This window comes from Pseudomassariella vexata (genome assembly GCF_002105095.1).
Source record: "Pseudomassariella vexata strain CBS 129021 chromosome Unknown BCR38scaffold_11, whole genome shotgun sequence".
Taxonomy (NCBI): Eukaryota; Fungi; Ascomycota; class Sordariomycetes; order Amphisphaeriales; family Pseudomassariaceae; genus Pseudomassariella; species Pseudomassariella vexata.
In genome coordinates this window covers 164,670-184,410 of record NW_024467966.1, presented here as the reverse complement: position 1 = coordinate 184,410, position 19,741 = coordinate 164,670, and the positions used below count along the sequence as shown (strand labels likewise).

Here is a 19,741-nt window from a genome sequence, read left to right as displayed (position 1 = left end):
GGTCCAATACCAGCTGGGAGGTTTCGTCGGACGAATCCCTATTCCTACAGCTTCGCCGGCGACGAACGAGTCAGCAGCCTGCTATCTGCCGATTCGGCGGTGACATCAGCAGTTTCGCCCAGCTTAAGCAGAAAGAACTGATAACAAGCAGCATCGAAGCAGCTGTCAGTCGCATGTGAAACAGTTTCTTGCTGACTTGGAGAATTTGCTCCGGCGCTCGAATGAGGTTTGATGAAGCAAGTTACTCCATCAGCAGTATTGTACCGATCGACTGTCTATACTTTGGGGTTGCAAGGATGTGCTTGCTCCTCCCTAACCTTTTGTCGGGGTCGGGCGTTCAGTTCCACAGCGCCGGGATCGAGATCGGCGCAGGCTTCTCATTGGAGGACTGGACATTGAGATTATAATCTTGCAGACCATGGGGCGATCACCCCAGTGCATCTCGTCGCCAAGTCCTCCACGCCCAGTGCTCGTGATAGATACAACGGATCGATCTGTGCTCACAATCTACTTCATGGTCTTCCGACTTGGCCATTTGCATATGTGTGCGCTAGTCTTTTTCGTGATTGTTCATGCTGACTGCGCGGACAGCATGTATGAGGAACCACACGTCGTTCAAGCGAGCGGTGCGGTGTGCAGGTGGACATCTACAAGTTTGGTGATTTCGCCACGAGCTAGTGCAAAGAAGTGGAGGCTGGTATCGTTATGCTGGCTTTTTCACTATCGCAAAGTGCGCAGCTACTAGCTCGCGAACATTGATGCCACAGGGGTTTCACTCAGTTGGGCAAAAGGTGGATACGGAGGCTCGGAAATCACGGGAATACCTGTGATGGCCGGGAAAAGATTCCGGTCTTCGACAGTGTCTATGCATTGCAGGGTCTCAAAGAGTAATTGAGGGGCCCCACCCGTTGAAAGTCCTGAACAGCATTGATCTAGCAAGAAGACCCCGGAATCCTGGGGGCGTCGGCGAAGTGGAACAACCACGTTTTGCCCTCGTGGTCGAGCACGGGAAGCTACCAAGTGATGCAGTAGGGTGATCCTCCGATTACAGTCGCTATCTGGTCCATGTCGTCAGGCCGAAACTAGACAGAGTATCCTTCATTCTCGTGACAATAGACCGTAAGGTGATAAGTGACAATGGCGCAGCAACCCATCTCCGGTCTTGTCCCCAAAGTTGTGGGCCACCCCAGCAAACCTGATCACAGTTATAGTTATCAAGAAAGATAACTGATCTCTGAAACCGGCTGACACGATAGCACATAATTACTGCCTCGTGTGACTATTGTGGACGATGAGGACGAGAAGGGCGGTTTCTAAAGGGAGCAGCACGTGCCCAGGTTGGTTTGTTACTGATTCGAAGCTCCAATGAGCAAAACGTGCATCCATATTAAATGAAAGATCGAGTCGCGCGTATAGTTATGCTGCTGAGTATTGCGAGTAATGCTGCCTTGGGCATCATATCGTGACGAAACTGATGACGTACCGCCGTTGGCCTTGTGCTGGCGCTTTCATCGTTGACTAGTCTCTAGCTGCCATCAACGAGGCATCTAATATGTGTGGAGGGATCGTGACCTACATCCCCCCCAGATAACCGAAGAAAAGTCGGTGAGGGGGCGGGACGATGCTGATCAGGCGGTGTCTTCAGTGATCCGTTTCACTATCATAATTGCTTCAAAAGAGGACATAATTTGGCATATCGATAGGAAAAAGTATGAATGGGCGCATAGCCCACTTCAGAGGCAACGGGTGCCCATCTTGGCCATGGAAACAACCTGGTGACGAACGGGTTAATGAGTTGTAGTTAACGTACCCCACAAGCAAGTTGGCCACACAAGCAAGTTGGCCACACAAGCAAGTTGGCCACACAAGCAAGTTGGCCACTTTTTCTTGGCACCGTACGAACAACCTTTTAATTAACATCTTTACACATACCAAGATGGGATCGAATTGGAAAGAAAGCAACATGATTCTAGCGTGTCAGGCGCTTCAATCGAAACCCGAATTAAGCATCCGACGCGCTGCCCAACTCTACAATGTCCCTCGTACAACTCTAGCTAACCGAAAACGCGGACTACTATCTCGACGCGATACTCGACAATCTAGTCATAAGCTTACGGAATCAGAAGAGTTAGCGGTCGTACAATATATACTTGACCTAGATTCGCGATCATTTCCTCCCCGGCTCCATGGTGTTGAAGCTATGGCTAACCGACTGCTCCGTGACCGTGGCGCTGGACGCGTCGGCGTCAACTGGGCCTCGAACTTCGTACGACGACAACCAGACCTTCGGACGCGTTTTAATCGAAGAATCGACTACCAACGAGCCTATTGTGAAGATCCTGACGCGTATCGCGCGTGGTTTACGCTCGTACGAAATACAATTGCGAAATATGGTATCCAAGAGGCGGATATCTATAACTTTGACGAGACAGGGTTCGCGATGGGCTTAATCATCCGAGATGGTAGTTACAAGTGCCGAACGACGCGGAAGGCCTCGTACAGTCCAACAAGGCAATCGAGAATGGGCTACAGTAATCCAGGGTATTAATTCGTCCGGCTGGGCTATCCCGCCGTATATTATTGTCGCGGGTCAAAACCACCTCTTATCCTGGTACGAGAATAGCCCATTCCCGTCCGATTGGGTAATCGCTGTAACCAAAAACGGTTGGACAACAAATGAGCGAGGCGTAGACTGGATTCAGCACTTTGATCGCTATACGAAGGATCGTACGAAGGGTGTTTATCGTCTTCTTATCCTCGACGGGCATGAGAGCCACCACTCGACTGACTTCGAGCTATATTGCAAAGAGCATACTATTATTACACTTAGTATGCCTGCTCATTCGTCACATAAGCTCCAGCCTCTCGATGTAGGCTGTTTTAGGGCTTTGAAAGGTCTTACGGCAAAGAAATTGAAGACCTAATACGGGCGTATATAACCCATATCTCGAAGGAGGATTTCTTTTTGGCATTCTATAGGGCGTATCGTACGACTATAACTAAGTCGAATATCCAGGCAGGTTTCAGGGGGACAGGACTTATTCCGTACGACCCGGAATATGTGATTTCACAGCTGGATATTAAGCTACATACGCCTACACCTCCTGGGAGCTCGTCTGGCGCCCCCTTAATCTGGGAATCAAAGACTCCAAATAACCCAACCGAGGCGCAATCCCAGTCTGAATACGTTAAAAACAGAATCGTACAGCATCAGAATAGCTCCCCGACGACAATACTTACGGCTATTGACCAATTTTCACGTGGTGCGACGGCTGTTATACATCGGTTAGTTTTACTTGAGGATGAGGTTACTACACTTCGGAAGGTCAATCAAGAGCTAAGCCGTCGTCGAAGGACTAAAAATCGACAGCTACAAGATAGAGGATCTCTTAGTTTACGAGACGCTCAGGACTTACAGTCTCAACGGGATATTGAACAGCAGCTACAGGATGATATACGTGTAAGTCGTCGTCGTACGAGACCGGCCGAACCACGCCGACGGCGCTGTAGGATCTGCGGAGAGCCCGGACATAATGCTCGTACTTGTGAGAATGATAAAGATACGTACGAGGAAGAGGATTCCGGTTAGTTTGAATTATTATTTTTTAGTAGACCTTCCGGATGCCGTGAAAAAGGACGGGGTTTTTGAGATTCATCGATAACTTCATCGAACAGCGTTAAATCATCAAACAGATTACGGCAATCGATTCTTCATAGGCGCTTACATCGGATAGTGACCTCGCATAGCTTGCGAATCGAGGGCGCAAAGCCATGGAGATGCCGATGGTAATTGACGGGGGGCGGGCGGGACTCCAACAGAGTGTTCACCACCCCCAAGCGAACGAAAGCGCCCACGCGCCGAGCGTGGAGCGTAGTGGCGACGAAAACGCAACGAAGAAGCAAATCGACAGCGAACGAGCGAGCGTCGAACAAAAGATTACCGACTTAGTACCTTCCGAGAAGATCGAGGTTATGGGAGGCTTAATGGAACGCTGGCATGAGCTAAAGCTAGCCGGCAAGGCGCTGGAACAGGGCGAAGACCGATCCGCTACACCAGCCGACGTACTAGCAGCAATCCGAGCACTTGCCGAGGGGATTACGACTACAGTACAAAAGACGATACAAGACACCGTGAAAAGCGTAGCTATGCCTACGACCAGGTCCTGGGCCTCAGTCGCCTCGGGAACGGCCCAAGGGAGGGAACCCGTCGGAGCTCCGGTGTGGCAGCAACGGGTCGTTGTACCCCAGCGAAGGGAAAGAGAAATAGTGATCCGAGGGACGGAAGACCCCAGTATGAAGAACAGGACGGCGGCTGAAGTCGTCAAAGCAGTGAATAAGGCACGCGGTAGCACCGACGCCGTAGCGGCCCGCAGGCTACGCAGTGGCGACACCGTGGTAACGTTCAAACAATCGGCCTCGGCGGCCTCGGCGGCGACCACGGATAGTCGGTGGGTACGCAACGCCTTCGGCGATAAGGCACTTCTCAACCGCAGGGAGGTTGCAGTTATCGCAAAAGGCCTACCTGCGAAACGTTTACGAGAGGTCCATGATGAGAACCAACTACTCAAGGACCTAAAGCGAGATAATACGAAGCACCTCTCTAGGGCTAAAAGAAACCTCCCCCGGACGCCTCAGGCACCATACGCGGCTCTGATACTACACGTGGATAGCGTCGAGGCAGCGATGGAGCTGTGCTCTGAGGGACTTATATGGGAGGCCCAGATATTCGACTGTGAGCCGTACGACGGCAATCTCCGGGTCCGACAGTGCTACCAGTGCTACGAATATGGCCACATAGCGAAGCACTGTAAAAAGACGAGACGTTGCGGTATATGCGCCGCGACGGCACACCCAGGGGGCGAAAAAGACTGCCCCGAGAAGGCCTCAAGCGGCAGAAAACGCTGCGTAAACTGTAATGGGAAACACGCAGCGTGGGACAGAGTCTGTCCGATGGCGGAATAACAGCGACTACGCGTACACGAAGCGTACGCCCACCGCCCCCGGCAGTTTGAGGTCCGTAGCTACTCGGACGGGCTGTCTAGCGAAGGCAGGCCCACTCCACCTAGCTCGTTAACTAGCGATGGGTTTACGATCGTACGACCCCGGGGCCGCCCTCCAGACGGATCACGGGCGGAGCAAGTGCGGACCGAGCGCTCAGCGTCAGCAATGCGAAGCTTCCTTACTAAGGGATGCACGAACGAAGAAATACCACCGGCAGCGTAATGGTAGTCTCCATTCTCTACTGGAATATTGCGGATTCAAAAGCGAACGCAGCGCTAGCGATTGAGAAGGGAGGCGATCACGATATAATAGCGGTACAAGAGCCATGGATTAATCGACAGACGAAGTCAATCTACTGCCCAAGGTCGTCTAGATACGAGGCAGTCTATAGTAACGGCCGAGCCGCGCTATACGTCCATAAACGCTACGATGTAGCCTCGCTACGACCCCGAACGGGTACCGACTGGAGCAGTATCACATTCGGAACAGGCCCAGATGCCCTTACTATCTGGTCTATCTATTCACCAAACCAGTCCGGAAGCCGCTGGATTAGCCCGCTCCGGGACCTCCCTAGTGAGGCCCCGGAAGGGAAGCAGGTGTCAGGTTACGGCCTGGACCGAAGGCGATAGTACAGAGTGAAGGGGAGAAATAGGCGTGTCCCCCTGGCGGTCACCTGGTGGTCACTGGTGGTCACTTGGTGATGGCAGGTAGGGGTGTCCACAGTAGTTCATTGATCTCTGCCCTCTCTATCTTCCTCCGTCTCGACTCCTTACTTATAGCCAGCCGAGGTTCTCTCTTGGATTCTGGATGTTTGCTTCCGTATGTCTGTGTTCCTCCGACTTCAGCCAATATCTTGGATAGCGGCTCCTTATCTGCAACCAAGCGATTCCCTATCCGCTGCAAACGGCTTCAACGGCTCTCATTCGCCACAAGCGGCTCTCTAGCCGCCACAAACGGCCTCCCGGCTCCTCATTCGCCACAAACGGCTTCCTTCCTGGTGGAAGCCGGCCCGCCTCGGATGACACTTGTGGCTCTGACAGCAGGTCCTCGTAGGGGACTTCAATACACATCACCCGTTGTGGGACATACACGGACGATCGTCACGGGGTAGCGAGAATGTGGTAGAGTTTGCGCGACGGTGGCAATTAGAACTCGCCACACCTTTCGGGGAAATTACACGGCAAAGACACAGACAAAGGGACTCAACTATCGACCTTGCATGGGCGACGAAGGGGACCGTAATAGACTACGAAGGGGACCCGGGCCTAGAGGGATCGGACCATAGGGCGCAAGTAATCAGGGTAATATCTAACGAGGAGGCAGCGAATGAAGGCCGCCGTAACACCGAGGGGTGGAATTGGACGATGGCAGATAAGTGGCTAATCGTAGCCGAGTCGGGCCAGAGATTCATGAACTATTTGCCGGTTGAGACGAGAACAGAGCTAGACCAGGCGGTCGATTGGGTCATCCAAAACCTCCAAGAGATCGCCGATGTAGCGGCCCCTAGGCGTACTGTTGGTAGAGGCGCCGGGACCCCGTGGTGGTGCCCCCAGGTCAGCAAGGCTTGCGCTGAGACGAAGAGGCGACGACGAGATTACCTCCACGCGAGGTCGCAGACTAACTGGGACGAATACTTAAGAGCTAACCAAAAACAACGGCTCGAAATCAGCGGGGCACAGGCGCGGAGCTGGCATGAAAAACTCGAGAGGACGGCGAAGGATCATAAAAGCCTTTGGGCACTACAGAGATGGGCTAGGCTGCGGAGCTGGACACCCCCTGACACCCATGGGATGCCGGATCTTCGACGGAACGCAACCGATGCACCCACAGCGCGCACCCACGACGAGAAGTCAAAGCTACTAGCTGAGAGGTTCTTCCCAGACCCGGATATAGACCTGTCGGACCTCGATCACAACCCGCCACGGACGAGACCAGACCCGGACGTCCCTAAGGAGGTAAACGCGAAGGACATCGAGGCTGTTATCAAGAAGACAGCGGCTTGGAAGGCCCCCGGCGATGACCAGATCCCTACGGGCCTGCTGAAAATCTGTGGTAAACCCCTATGGGAGATCCTAGCGGATATAGCGACCGTAAGCTTTAGGCTAGGATACTACCCGGAGCGCCTCCGCTCGGCAAAGGTAGTCGTTATCCCTAAGCCGAACAAAACGACAGCCCAAAAGCAGACCCCTAGCGGCTGGCGACCGATAGCGCTGCTTAGTACGATAGGGAAGGTGATAGAGACGGTGATATGCCAGCGTATCACTACCGTCGCGGAGACGGCCGGTCTGCTACCAAACGGCCAAATGGGTAACCGAAAGGGGCGGTCCACCGAATTAGCGATACGTATAGTCGAGGACGTAACCTATACAGCTTGGAGGCGCGGAGGGATCGCCACACTACTACAACTTGATATTAAGGGGGCGTTCGACACAGTTAACCACAGGCGTTTGATTTCTATACTAGCCCGGAAGGGCTACCCGGAGTGGGTTCAGGAATGGGTACACAGCTTCGTAGAGGATAGGACAGTACGCCTCCGGTTCGACGGTAAGGAGTCAGAGCTGATCCCTCTACGAGCTGGCGTCCCCCAGGGGTCGCCACTCTCCCCGATACTATTTATCCTATATATCTCGACGCTATATGAGGAACTAGCGGAGAAACACCCCCTACTCTTAGTCGTAGGGTTCGCGGACGATACGAACCTACTTAGCGTGAGCACAGACACGGGCACGACCTGCCGCCGACTAGAGGACGCTTGGGCTACGTGCCAACGGTGGGCCGCCAGGCACGGGATGGAGTTCGCTCCGGACAAGAGTGAGCTGATGCACTTCACTAGAACCCGAGACCCCTCCCCGCAGAGTATCCGTCTTGGAAACGCTACAGTAACGCCGAAGGTCTCGGCAAGGTTCCTAGGGGTCTGGTTTGACCGCAAATTAACGTGGCACGCCCATACGGAACGGGTTAAATCAAAAATGGCGACTCAGAAGCTAGCCCTAACAAAGCTAGTGAACATGGCGTGGGGCTGCGATCTCATACGGGCGAGACTACTGTACACGTCGGTTATTCGCAGCGCGATCGCCTTCGGGGCGGCTGCGTGGCACACTATAAGCGAGGAACCAGCGGGACCAGCTAAGAACCTAGTCGGGATACAGAATGAGTGCCTCCGAATAGTCTGTGGCGCCTACAAAGCGACACCGGTCCGACACCTAGAAATAGAGGCAGCTATCCCGCCACTAGACCTATATCTCAGTGCCCGGGCGGCGAAATTTGAAGAACGGCTACGGAATAACGGCAAAAGGAGCCTGCTTCGGAGCGCGAGCGCGAGAGCGTCACACATACTCCGACAGGACACGCCGGCGAGACGGAAGCGGGCGTCACAATCGCTCAGACCAGCGGGGTACACGATAGAGAAGGAGGCTAGGGGCTCCGAGTGGATAGGCAAGGCGAAGGAAGTCCGGGCCGCCCTCCTAGACCACTGGGAGAAGAGATGGCTCTCCGGGGCAGCACAACACGACCGCCAGCGACGCGCTATCGCCGAGGAGCAGGAGGGCCCCTCGATGCGAATGCCGAAACAGGGAAAGTACTCAGACCTAAACCGACCGGAGGCGTCTACCCTATGCCATATCAGGACCGGAAAAATAGGACTATCAGCTTTCTTATTTAAGATAGGAGCCTTCGGTGTGTACTCGCCGTTATGCCGCTGTGGAGAGGCCCCCGAGACGGCAGAGCACGTAATCCTCTTTTGCGGCCTGCTGGAAGAATCGAGAGAGCGCCTACGGGCCACTATCGCACCATGGCCGCTGCATACACGTAGAGACCTGGCAACGGCGACGGGGAAACCAGTAGTCAGCGGGACTATCACAAGGTGGCTACTCAGAACTGGCCGGATAGCGCTTAGGCCCGGATAATATCGATCTTCTCAGGGGGATTTTGTTAGTAGGGTGAGAACTAACATAGTATTGTGGTGGACGTAACGCAGTCGCTAATAGAGCGAACCTACGTAGCAGCGTATGTATTTAGTCCAGCCATTAGGGCACGGTTTGACATACGGGAGCACTTGTAGAGGTACCGGGGGCTTTGAGCCTACGGCGTATTTAATAATAAAAATAATATTTTTTAGTTTAGTTAAGTTATTGAAGTTATTCATACGGTGCCAAGAAAAAGTGGCCAACTTGCTTGTGTGGCCAACTTGCTTGTGTGGCCAACTTGCTTGTGGGGTACGTTAGAGGTTCAGAACCTGCCATAAGTTTTAGATTAGACTTTGATCAGCATGTGTACCTCATAGGAGCATAATCTCTTTGCTGCATACGCCCAAATAAGTCCACCCCGCTAAATCGAGCCTCACTCTTCTCTTATTGCAGTACTGCTGCGCTTGGACACTTGCATAGTTAGACTTGCAATGTTCACGAGAAATTTCGAAAGGTGAACGGTGACCATATGCCGTTTTAGAGCGAGACCTAATCTTTAAGACTCATGTTGGGATCTGAGATAGGAGCGAGGCGTGATAGTATGGCCCTCATCATTCCGTTTGAACAGCCAGAAATCGCCGTGAGGACACGATCAGACTGCTGTAATGCAGTTCACTCGTCTGTTTTCAAAGCCAACAATTGTTGATGGACACAGTCGTTGTTGATTCCGAACATTCAGCATGCATTGTAAATTTTGGGGTTACTATGGGCTTTGTCCTCAGTTTACTGACAGGTACGGATCGTTGCTTGTACGTAAGTCAAGTTGGAACCCGAGGCCGTGACATCCCTTAAATCATTCAGAACTCCTTGGAATCCCCCAGACTAAAGCTTTTATCAACATTGCTGACGTACTACTAGCCTAACCGAGAAAAATATGCCAGAGTCGTCAACCCAGCAAAGATGGCTGCCTGCAACTCAACTAACAAACAGCGCAAGACGGCTGAAGACTACGGCTTTACAAGGAAGCATACCGATGCCCCCTCCAGTCACGGCTTCATGAATCCGTACCTCGACGCACAGCCACCCCTGAATGGCGAACCGCCATTATCGAATCCCCGTGCGGCCTCCGTAGATAAACTACAGCCATTGAGCACGATGCCTACGTGACGTGCTGTATCGGCCTACTTGATGGAAGATCAAAACGGACCCGGACTCGAGGCTCACGGAGATGCGGCATTGCAACATGATTGTTAACAACTACCGGGAGGCCGTGGGTAACTTGGTGAATTTGAGATTCCTCGGTACTCGATCCGTTATCAACGACGACGCCAGGGAATCCACCAAGACTGCATCTGAGAATGCCGAAAAGGACTATACGGACCCCGGCAGCGTTGAGACCACCCTTGACGTGCCCTACTGGGACAAGTGTATTAAGATGAATCCCGTTGCCCGAGGGAAGAAGAAGCTGACGGATAAATGGGCCAGTGAGATGGGTGACGCTGTGATTAAGCGACTCATTTTCATTTCTGAGGGATTCCACGGGGATGAGAAATCTAATCTCGGCGAACCAAAGCTGCACATGGTTACTGAACCCCGCCGTAGCTCCGAGATTGCTGAAGGAAAGTGATTTCTAGTCAGTCTGCTATTATAGCATGATCTACAGGATCTTTGATAGAGCTCGAGTAGCCTCACCGTAGTTCGGATGTAGTTTTGCCAACCAATACTAGTGCGAATACTGAATCACCGTGAAGTCCCATAATGGCCCAGAGAGAAAAGAAAGAAAAAAAGGAAAGAATCCACTATTGAATACCTTCAGCGAAATGATCATGATATTGTCTCCAACTCATCCGAATCATGCTTTACTCAAGCTTCACATTATTTTGCCCCATTCGCGTATGAGCATGCTCACAGCATCGAAAGCAGGCCTGGCAATGCTGCAACTGACTGCCCTAAAAATCGCAAAATTGACCTGCTACCAGGTCTTGCGTCTTAGCCTGGCTTAAGTCCATTTGCAGATGTTCGAGTTCCAGAGACGAGCGAGGCTCAGCAAAGTTCAACCATAACCGCAAAAGTATCTTCAGGGTGCGAGATGAGAAGTTATCAGCAAGAAAGCGAAGCTATGCAACAACAGGCTGGGACGGTTCGCCGAGCGAGATGCCGACCGCAAGACATCCGAACGGTTTCACAGCCTTCCTGATACACAATACCCCAAAACTATCTGAGTAACCCGTCATACAAGTTTCTAGTACCGCGGATTGCGCTTGATTCAATACGCATAATTCATACATTATTCCAGTCGATGCTACGCGGCTAGCCAGCTAACGCGGATTATACAATAGGATGGAATGTTGACGATAATCTTTCCCGGCTTCCCCTAACCCCAGTCAGCCAAAAGTAATCGAAGTAATGTGGCAATCAAATAGTCATCTACATCCTGCAGTGTATCCTTAACGGTTTTCGTTAATAAACGCCGGCAGATTGTATTCTCTAGCTGCGACATATGTGGACAACGGCCAATTATATATCTTTATCAGGTATTAAACGGCGATCAGTTCAAGTATTTGGAACTCTTGGTTGGGTTACGCCCGCGCTTCATGTCGCTAGTTAAGCTACCCGGACTGAGCGCCTGTTACACGGAATCCTTCCGTACAGCCTCCTACGCCATGCAACATCCTGCTATTCCGTAGAGCATCGTACCACGCTGTACGGTCGAACGCGTGGAAGTTTAAGTCGCTCACTACCCTCTTATACAGTTTCAATCCTCTGGGTCATCGGCACCATATGATATCCACCTGAGTCTTTTCCTCTTTGTATTCCATCCGTTACGTTTATTTTGCCCTGCTGCTCTCTCGCCCCTACTCTTGGTCTATATAATGAAGAGTACATACAACTTCGGACTACTCATTCTGTCATTTTCCTTTCCGTTGGTACTCTCCCAGGCTGCTTGTTTCTACCCCGATGGATCACTGGACCGTCAGGGCTTCCCCTGTTACGCAAATGTCACCTCGTCCGGCGGCCACAGTCCCTGCTGCCTCAGAGGCGATGCCTGCTACGAAGATGGAACATGTGCGGTATCTCCACTCAATCAGCCATACCGTCTCAGCTGTACAGACCCTAGGTGGGAAAATAGAGCATGCCCTGTGAATATATGTAGCGGTATAGGTACCGGTAAGAACGACCATCGTTTTGGAACCAAACTTTCTCGTCGGCTTCACCGTTTTGACTTTTCTCATGCTAGTCAATGCACGGACAATCCAATGGATCCTGAAATGCACGCCCCGAAACGACAGCTCTTGCTGTCTCGAGGGTGCCGACACATGCTGCGATGATGAAACTAACAGGTTCAAGTACCGGCCAGGTGCCATCGTGGCTCTGCTCGACCCCGAAGGAGATGATAGGCTCGTGCAGTCACCGACCTCAAGCGAAAACTCGACGGCCACACCCAGTTCCGGATCCGACCCAGCATCCAGCTCAGAAAACAAAGGAGCTATAATTGGGTTGGGTGTTGCTCTCGGTACGGTGGTCCTAGCATCAGCCATAGCGTTAGCCGTGTTGTGGAGGAAGTTGGCCGCCGAACGGAAAGGGCGCGAGCAGGCAGATGGCAACATGGGTGGTCAAGGCCACCACTTGTCGTCGCAAAACACGCCGAGTCAGTATACGGCAACAGACCCAAACTACGGGCAGAGAAAACCGGAGAATCAGCCTTTGCCAGGAACTGTTGGGCCTCCGTTGCAGCTTCAGACGCATCGAGATACGACGGAATTACCTGAAATGAGATGATAGGGCGAATCATGAGAGACTAAACACTCCCCAGCAGTGCACACGGGCCAACGGTACAGCCAATTTTAATACAGCCCGTAGAAAAAACAGGAACTTCACTTAGTTGTACGGAATTCAGTCAATATAGTAATGATTTATACACTTTACATGAGTCTCTAGAGAACTAAGCTATTTACCTTTTCTACGGTTTTCATATGTCGTTATCAATCAGAGCCGACGTGGCGTGTTTCAGAATAGCTCTAAAATACAGATTATTAGTATGTAAATGCTACTGTGAATATTATGTCGAGAAGGTATAGAGTAGTCCTAGTAACGCCTAAATACGGCTAAGAAGAGCCTTAATACGTAGATTAGTCGTGAATAGTTCCTTCACTAACCCCTTAGCTATTAACAAATGTGATTTAACAGATTAGTGCTTAGTAGCCCGGATACAAAGAAGGATTCAGTGAAGTTGATACGTGACCCTGAGGGGACCTTGTTGTCAGATATTGACATATCTTGCAGTGTGACCTTAAGGTAGCCAGTCCAATTGATTGTTGTTATCTGGAAGGCACTCTTGGAAGGGTCTTTTGAAGGCTCTGGTAATCTTAGCCCCATAAAACTTAATCCCGTGACCTCTTATAAGTCTAACTAGTGTCCCCTTGTATTTGCATATTTGACATCTGTAACCTAGCTAGAGATAAGATAAGATAAGAAACTACTAGCGCTCCGGCTAAACCCCAGCAAGGCTTTGCTAGCCCAAAAGGGCCCTGCCAGTTGGTTAGCGAACCTTGCAAGGTAGCTTTCCCAATTTACTCACAACTTGAACCCAATATGCACTCGCATCAGAAGTCCTGTTACGAACCATTGGTTCTAACCAACCCGATCGGCCCGTTGGAAGGCCGCGCAGGATCGACTGAAGAAGACACGAGGAACGCGGAACGAAAGAACTACGAAATGGACAAGGTACAACCGCACATCACAGGTCAGTGATTGTATCATTTGAATCTCAAGATGATCCAAGTGATCCAGCGAATCAGTGAAGGAAGGAATGGCTATATAGGAGATAGAGATCCACAGGCTTTCACAGTAGTCAGTACCTACTTCAGTGATCAATCTAAGCATCTATCTAACCCATAGGAGAGGCCTATCAAGCCTTGACGACTCTATCATCTGCACCCTCAGTCATATTGTCCACGCGCACCTATTGTTCATTGCTCAGTTACTTGTAACAGAACTTCTCTGCAAGCATAAATACCATTAGAGACTCTTCAGTGGTTCACTCGTTCGTTAGATCCCGAGTAGCGTTCGTCACAAGTCCCCTTAACATCGAATTTAGACCACCTTTGTCGAATGCATCACTACTCCAGGGGTCCCTAGGAAGCCGTCTACAGCTTTCAAGGGTAAATATCTGTAAAAGCAGTGGTTTTATAATAAATTCAAAGAAGACCTTCCCCGATGATCACTTCATATGTAGTCAAAACAGGTGGTTAAGTAACGGTATTGCTCTGGAGCAGCTTAAAGACGTGTATATCCCTGAAATGCAGCTCTGACGCACGCCTGGTTTTCCTTGATGACGATAGAAGCTATATAACGGTAATTGTTGCTATCTTTCCATGACTTGTTGTTACCACGCTAGTGCCTCACAGGTTTGTTTTCATAGGCGTCGAGATCACTATGTTTGCAATCGAGTAGTCCCCTCAGAAGTCGAGAGACTGCAGATTTTGACTATATCATTCCAGTAATATCCATAAACCGAAACTCAAAGTCCTCAATGATCTGCGTCGCGTATGCCTTTCGCCGTCGAGGCGTCTCCGGATTGACGATTTGGAAGCCAAACACTCTCAGAAGCTGCGAAGCCAAAAAGGAATATATCAGTTGCAATATTCTCAGAACTCATCATCCATTCACATAAGTGTCTGTCTCCATACCTTGACAAAGGTCTTGTTCAGTTCCATCAGAGCAAGATTCTTCCCCAAACAAAACCAGCGGCTATGCCGAATACAAGGTCGACCGTCTCGGAACGGCTTGTCCTCATAGGCTCTTCATATTCCAGGAAGCGTTGGGGGCGGAATATGTCGAAGTCATCCCCGAAAACTTCCCGGTGTCATCTGCCGCCGTGTTTCTGCTTCAATTAAAGCCGTCAGCGATGTATAAATAAGGGCCAACGTGCCAAACCACCTTGCAGTTGGCCGATGGCGAAATAGACTGGAGCTTGAGTCTTAACAGGCATTGTGTATGTTACGAGCGCTCGGATAGATTTGGACGTCAATCTGATGACTAGCACAGGTAATTTCTGGGCCAAGTGACATGGATGGCAAATCCGGCTTCCTAGTGCAATTCGGCATACTGTGCTGACATTCGTGCCTCGAGCATGCAAGTGATTTGATGGGCCTCGTTAGGACAGGACATCTGGTCTCTCACGTCAGCGACGCACTTCAGCAACGCAGGGAATGTTTCAACCAATGCAATTTTTTTACTTCATATTCCGGCATTGGGCCGTCATGTTCATTGACAAGGGCTAAGTAGCTGAAGCACAATGTCAGAGGTGAGAAGCAACGGAGGCATTTACATACAATTGCAGAATAAACACAATACAAGTGTCATTTTACTAGGAACTGTAATTTACTTACATGATGCATCCTTCTCGTGGCTCATTCCACATCTACACAAAGCACCAAAACGTGTTTCAAACTACTTTTCGTTCTTACCTCGAGTAAAAGCGCATACTAAAAGTGACTGCAAGCAAAGTCCACAAGTAAGTACTGGATTTAATTTAGTAGCAAGGCCAAGCATCCAAATACTTTCTGGAGTTATCAATTTGGGTACATGAGAACGACTCTGGAGCTTGGGCAGAAATCATGCTTGCTGCAGGTTAGCTCTGTGGCAACTCTAGGCATCCTCCTAGCAGTTTTAGGCTTGATCCACACTACAAACAGTACGGCTGCAGGCCAATCACCAACATGCAGCGCAAGGCAACCTCTTCCAAAGTTGCTCTCAACTTTACAGCGTCATTTTCCTGAACATAAATGCCAGCAGGTTGACGAATTGACGAATTGACGGTCAGCATCACACAAAATGTCAGCCGAAAATGCGAAGGTAGTTTCAACGGCCCCGCTTGTGAGTTCCCTCTACCTTCCTGAGCATCGCCCAATTGGGATGTGACTACTGACATACCCTGGGACACAGGCCAACAGCGAGGCGAGATGGGTACAGCTTCTCAAGTAAGATCTGAAGATGATCTCTGAGGCCAAAATCTGACCCTAATCTGTTGCTAAGGATAGAATACAAAGATCCCAAAGGTAAACCCCGAACATGGGAGAGTGCTGAGCGACTCACACGACCGAAGGGAACCGACATCGACGGAGTCGGCATCTTTGCCGTTTTGGAGAAGCCAACGGGTAAGATTATGATTCCACTCGGGAGGAAGCCTCGGTCGATTAAGAGACTATCAGGTCCCGAGATTATCCTCCAGAAGCAGTACCGACCGCCGGTGGACAAGGTAACCATTGAAGTCCCGGCCGGCTTGGTCGACGCAGGCGAGACCCCTGGAGAGGCCGCAATCAGAGAGTTGAAGGAAGAGACTGGATATGTTGGAAAGGCAGTCGAATCCTCTCCCATCATGTTCAACGGTGAGTTTTCAACCCTTTACCAGCGCAGCTGCGGTTCTCTGACATGTTTGTATAGACCCTGGATTCTGCAATACCAACCTTCGGATGGTCCATGTCAGCATCGACATGAGTCTACCTGAAAATCAGGATCTGAAGCCAGAGCTAGAAGAGAATGAGTTCATAGAGGTCTTCACGGTACCGCTAACCAATATGTACGCCGAGTGCAAGAAACTGGAAGCCGAGGGCTATGCAATCGATGCACGGGTTGGAACCATAGCCGAGGGCATCGAGATTGCTAAGCAGTTCAAATTGTAAACACCATACCTGAGTTTCTAATCAATTCGGGCCAACTACGTTGGATTCCAACGTTGTTCAGAAGCCGCTGAACACGTACGACCGTACCGCTCCATTGTTGATCAGGTCCTAGTCTATGTGTGCCGAGCTTGATATACAACGCTGTATTTTCGAAACCAGAATGAAATTGAAGCTTCGAAATTCTCACGAGTTCCGTTGTTGAAGAGACTGGAATGATAGGACAATCGAAAAAATGGCACCCGATGTTAGCTATGCTGCATCGAAACAATGCAGCAGCCTTCGATATCACGATATCTAGATACCTCTAGGCATTTAATATGACTTGATACTAGTTACAAACTGTCGGAATCCAAGTATCAGGGGCTGTATTGGTACTATGAAGGTGTGTAAGGGATCAATCCCAAGTTGGCCCCGAGGGGTCCCTAAATACTACATCGGGTGCCTGCCTGCCTCGTGCCCATCGACACCTGAAGCCACAAATTCCTCCATAAACCCTGACGGATAATTATAATAACTTAAACTGCCTTCGGAATAATAAGACAAGATCCTCTAGCTTAGATAGAATCAATAGTACCAAAGGCGTTCGAAGAAGTATGGAGTAATAGTCCGATTTCAGGCTCGCGGGCGATCCTCCTTTTGAGAAGGATGGGGGAGGGAAATAGGCTGTCCTACCCTTATGCACCCATTCCCTTCGTAATGGAGTAACGGGCACCTATACTTTTCAATCTTTCTCTCTCTTCTTCAGTTTAGTATTCTTTAACAGAGATAGACTGATATCGTAACTTTGATTGGAACTCGCAGCACCTCTGCCTCGTCACAATTATAATATTAAGAGTCTTAGAATATCTGAAGAACCCTGATGCACTACATGGATCCTAATAACGCCATTGATCTAGGTTTTCATGGCGAACAATTTTGATATGCCAAGCTCATGATCCTTCAGTAGATGCAACTAGTCCGCGTAGCAGGCCTTCATGGCATTATTGTTGCGGCTCGGCAACCGCAAACGTCAGACCCTTGTGCCAAGGTGCATTTAGGGCCCACCACATCATACCGAAAAAGGCATAACGTAACCCACCCCTTAGCGGGCCACCAGTTTTGGCATAATAAGAGGATGATCAATAACAGCATAACAAGCAGAGTTGAAGCTATTCACAACGCTATTTTCAACTAAATACATCAGAATCGAGCGGTAATTCCTTCCAAACGCGTTTAGCAAAGGTAACAACGCCCCCAAGGGCTTGTCTACGCTCCTTTTCACTCATTACCTGAGCCTCTCGCTCCTCTCTCCAGCGCTGTTGATCTCGAATCTCTTTAACAGTTAATACACGTGCAGTACCACAGGCCTTCTTCGTCCTTCTATTTCTACTCTCCTGTTGTTTCTTAACGAGGCCCTCGTTAATCTTCTGTAAGGCTAGATTATCTGCTAGAGCTGTTAGGCAAGTCTCTTTATTCCCCCTTTGCTATACTCGAATAGGAAGGCACAATTGATGAAAGCTTGGCCCGCACGGGGCACCTGTGGCTTAATGGGCGGTGCAGGCCTCGACTAGCAATTACGCTAGTAGGAGCGTTCTGTTCGCGTCCTAGAGGCCTATACCGCCGTAGGGGCCACAGATGGGTCCAAATGACCCGGTGGGCCAAGAAAGGATGGTGGAGGGGATGGTGGAACTGGATTTGCGACCGGTACCGGTCGACCTGTTTGAAACTGACGATTCCAAGCATAGAGTGTTGTAGTAGGAGTTGTGAAATAGAGCCGGAAGGCCTCGGACGACCACCTTCCTAGTGCTTGGATGTGTTCGTTCCATATGCCAGCGTTGTGAGCGTGTTGAGCTGCGCCTTTTCTAAAGCTATGGCCTTTTATTCCCGCGGTAGAGATGCCAGCACGGGAAAGTTTCCTAATGATCGCAGACTGGAAGGCGGAGGACGTAAAGGCGCCCGAGGAGATGGAGAATAATGGTGCATTGGCTGGTTGTGGGTCGTGAAGGAACAGTTTGGAGAGGGCTGCGACGGGGCACGCGGCGTCGTTCGTAGCTGCAAGGACAATGTTCACAACTTCGTGGTTGCGATCGGACTTGCTTCTTTTTAGGGTAAGAAGGGCGTGGTCCATATTAGGTGAGAATCTGATATCTGATCTAACGAGTTTTGTTGCGGCGAGGCGCTGGGCGTCCCTGGCGTCTGCGGCTGAGTAAGTGAATTCTCCGACTCGTAGGAAACCTGCGAAGGCGATGCGGGCGGCCGTCGCGATGTTCAAATTGTCCTTTTCTGCTCGCGAGAGGGGGGTCGTATGGGCAGGGAGACGGTTAATGTTCTCGGAGAGCGTAGCGACTGCAGCGCGTGAAATGGGATGGCGGTCTCTCTTAGGGCGATGAGGGTGTAGCCGTCGCGCGCCGTCAATCATACGGCGGAAATGTTTTGCATATATGTCGAAGATGTTGTCGGAGATATTGTTATCGATATGGTAAGCCCTAAGAGCAGATAGCTCTGTTAAGGCCGTGTCGGGCTTTATCGGGGCAGAACCGCCTGCGCCAAGGAGGCGTTGGGTTAGCCATGTACAGACCGCCGGTGCGGTGGCCGGCCAGGATTGAATGCCTTAGAAACTGCAGCACCGGACGTAGGATCGTTGCGCAGAGCGGTAGGCTTTTCTTGTAGACTCGGCAAGGCCGTTCCAAATTAGCTTCGCGTGCCCGGCGTTAACGAAGATACGTTGTTGAGAAAACCAGGTTGGCGGGTTAAAAGCGAGAAGTTCGACCACTGTGGGCAGATGCTAGCAATAGTAGTAAAGTCTGAGCGCGAAAGCGCGTCAGCGAGGGAGTTCTCTGATGAGGATAGCCATTTTGGCTGGACTTCTATGTCGAAGGCGGCAGCCAGGCTAAGGAGATGGAGGAGTGGGCGGTGGACTGGCCCGCGGAGTGCCTGGTTTGATATGCCGTGGAATGCAACGGCGCTATCAGTAAACGTGAGGACGCGGTGATGAGCCCAATGGGGGCTAAATAGGAGGAAAGCTTGCAGGATTGCAGAAACTTCCTTGGTGTTGATATGGGCCCCGTCGCCACAGGCAGGGGAGGCGTCTATTATAGCTGCTTGGGTGGAGGGCAGATGCGGGGCTGCAGACATCCAGTCCCGTGCATGATTCGTTGTAGACGCCGAGAA

General features: G+C 50.7%; 4 protein-coding genes across 4 annotated transcripts; all 4 read left to right on the top strand.

Annotated features, from left to right (window-relative positions):
• Window positions 1-5,515: 5,515 nt before the first annotated feature.
• On the top strand, window positions 5,516-6,175 carry BCR38DRAFT_41233 (uncharacterized protein). Its single transcript, XM_040858680.1, has one exon. The coding sequence runs from the start codon at window positions 5,702-5,704 to the stop codon at window positions 6,110-6,112; it is 411 nt and encodes a 136-aa protein (XP_040712784.1). The 5' UTR covers window positions 5,516-5,701; the 3' UTR covers window positions 6,113-6,175.
• Window positions 6,176-9,391: 3,216 nt separating this feature from the next.
• On the top strand, window positions 9,392-10,608 carry BCR38DRAFT_526163 (uncharacterized protein). Its single transcript, XM_040865343.1, has 3 exons — window positions 9,392-9,699; window positions 9,825-10,034; window positions 10,102-10,608. Exons 2-3 carry the CDS (start codon window positions 9,867-9,869, stop codon window positions 10,531-10,533), a joined length of 600 nt encoding a protein of 199 aa, XP_040712783.1. The 5' UTR covers window positions 9,392-9,699; window positions 9,825-9,866; the 3' UTR covers window positions 10,534-10,608.
• A 1,529-nt stretch (window positions 10,609-12,137) lies between these two features.
• On the top strand, window positions 12,138-12,686 carry BCR38DRAFT_487618 (uncharacterized protein; the record flags this gene model as incomplete). The annotated part of the gene is made up of 1 exon (XM_040864177.1): window positions 12,138-12,686. The coding sequence occupies one exon, from the start codon at window positions 12,138-12,140 to the stop codon at window positions 12,684-12,686; it is 549 nt and encodes a 182-aa protein (XP_040712782.1).
• A 2,765-nt stretch (window positions 12,687-15,451) lies between these two features.
• Window positions 15,452-16,908, top strand: BCR38DRAFT_374021 (NUDIX hydrolase domain-like protein). Its single transcript, XM_040857318.1, has 5 exons — window positions 15,452-15,785; window positions 15,855-15,889; window positions 15,945-16,066; window positions 16,121-16,297; window positions 16,353-16,908. The coding sequence occupies exons 1-5, from the start codon at window positions 15,744-15,746 to the stop codon at window positions 16,589-16,591; spliced, it is 615 nt and encodes a 204-aa protein (XP_040712781.1). The 5' UTR covers window positions 15,452-15,743; the 3' UTR covers window positions 16,592-16,908.
• The last annotated feature ends 2,833 nt before the right edge of the window (window positions 16,909-19,741 follow it).

Bases quoted from the DNA above. Each gene is read 5' to 3' on its own strand.
- BCR38DRAFT_41233 (XM_040858680.1), top strand. From the start codon at position 5,702: ATGGCAGGTAGGGGTGTCCACAGTAGTTCATTGATCTCTGCCCTCTCT.
- BCR38DRAFT_526163 (XM_040865343.1), top strand. From the start codon at position 9,867: ATGGCTGCCTGCAACTCAACTAACAAACAGCGCAAGACGGCTGAAGAC. The intron at 10,035-10,101 runs GTAGATAAACTA...ACTTGATGGAAG, and splicing joins CGAATCCCCGTGCGGCCTCC to ATCAAAACGGACCCGGACTC.
- BCR38DRAFT_374021 (XM_040857318.1), top strand. From the start codon at position 15,744: ATGTCAGCCGAAAATGCGAAGGTAGTTTCAACGGCCCCGCTT. The intron at 15,786-15,854 runs GTGAGTTCCCTC...CCTGGGACACAG, and splicing joins TAGTTTCAACGGCCCCGCTT to GCCAACAGCGAGGCGAGATG. The intron at 15,890-15,944 runs GTAAGATCTGAA...TCTGTTGCTAAG, and splicing joins AGATGGGTACAGCTTCTCAA to GATAGAATACAAAGATCCCA.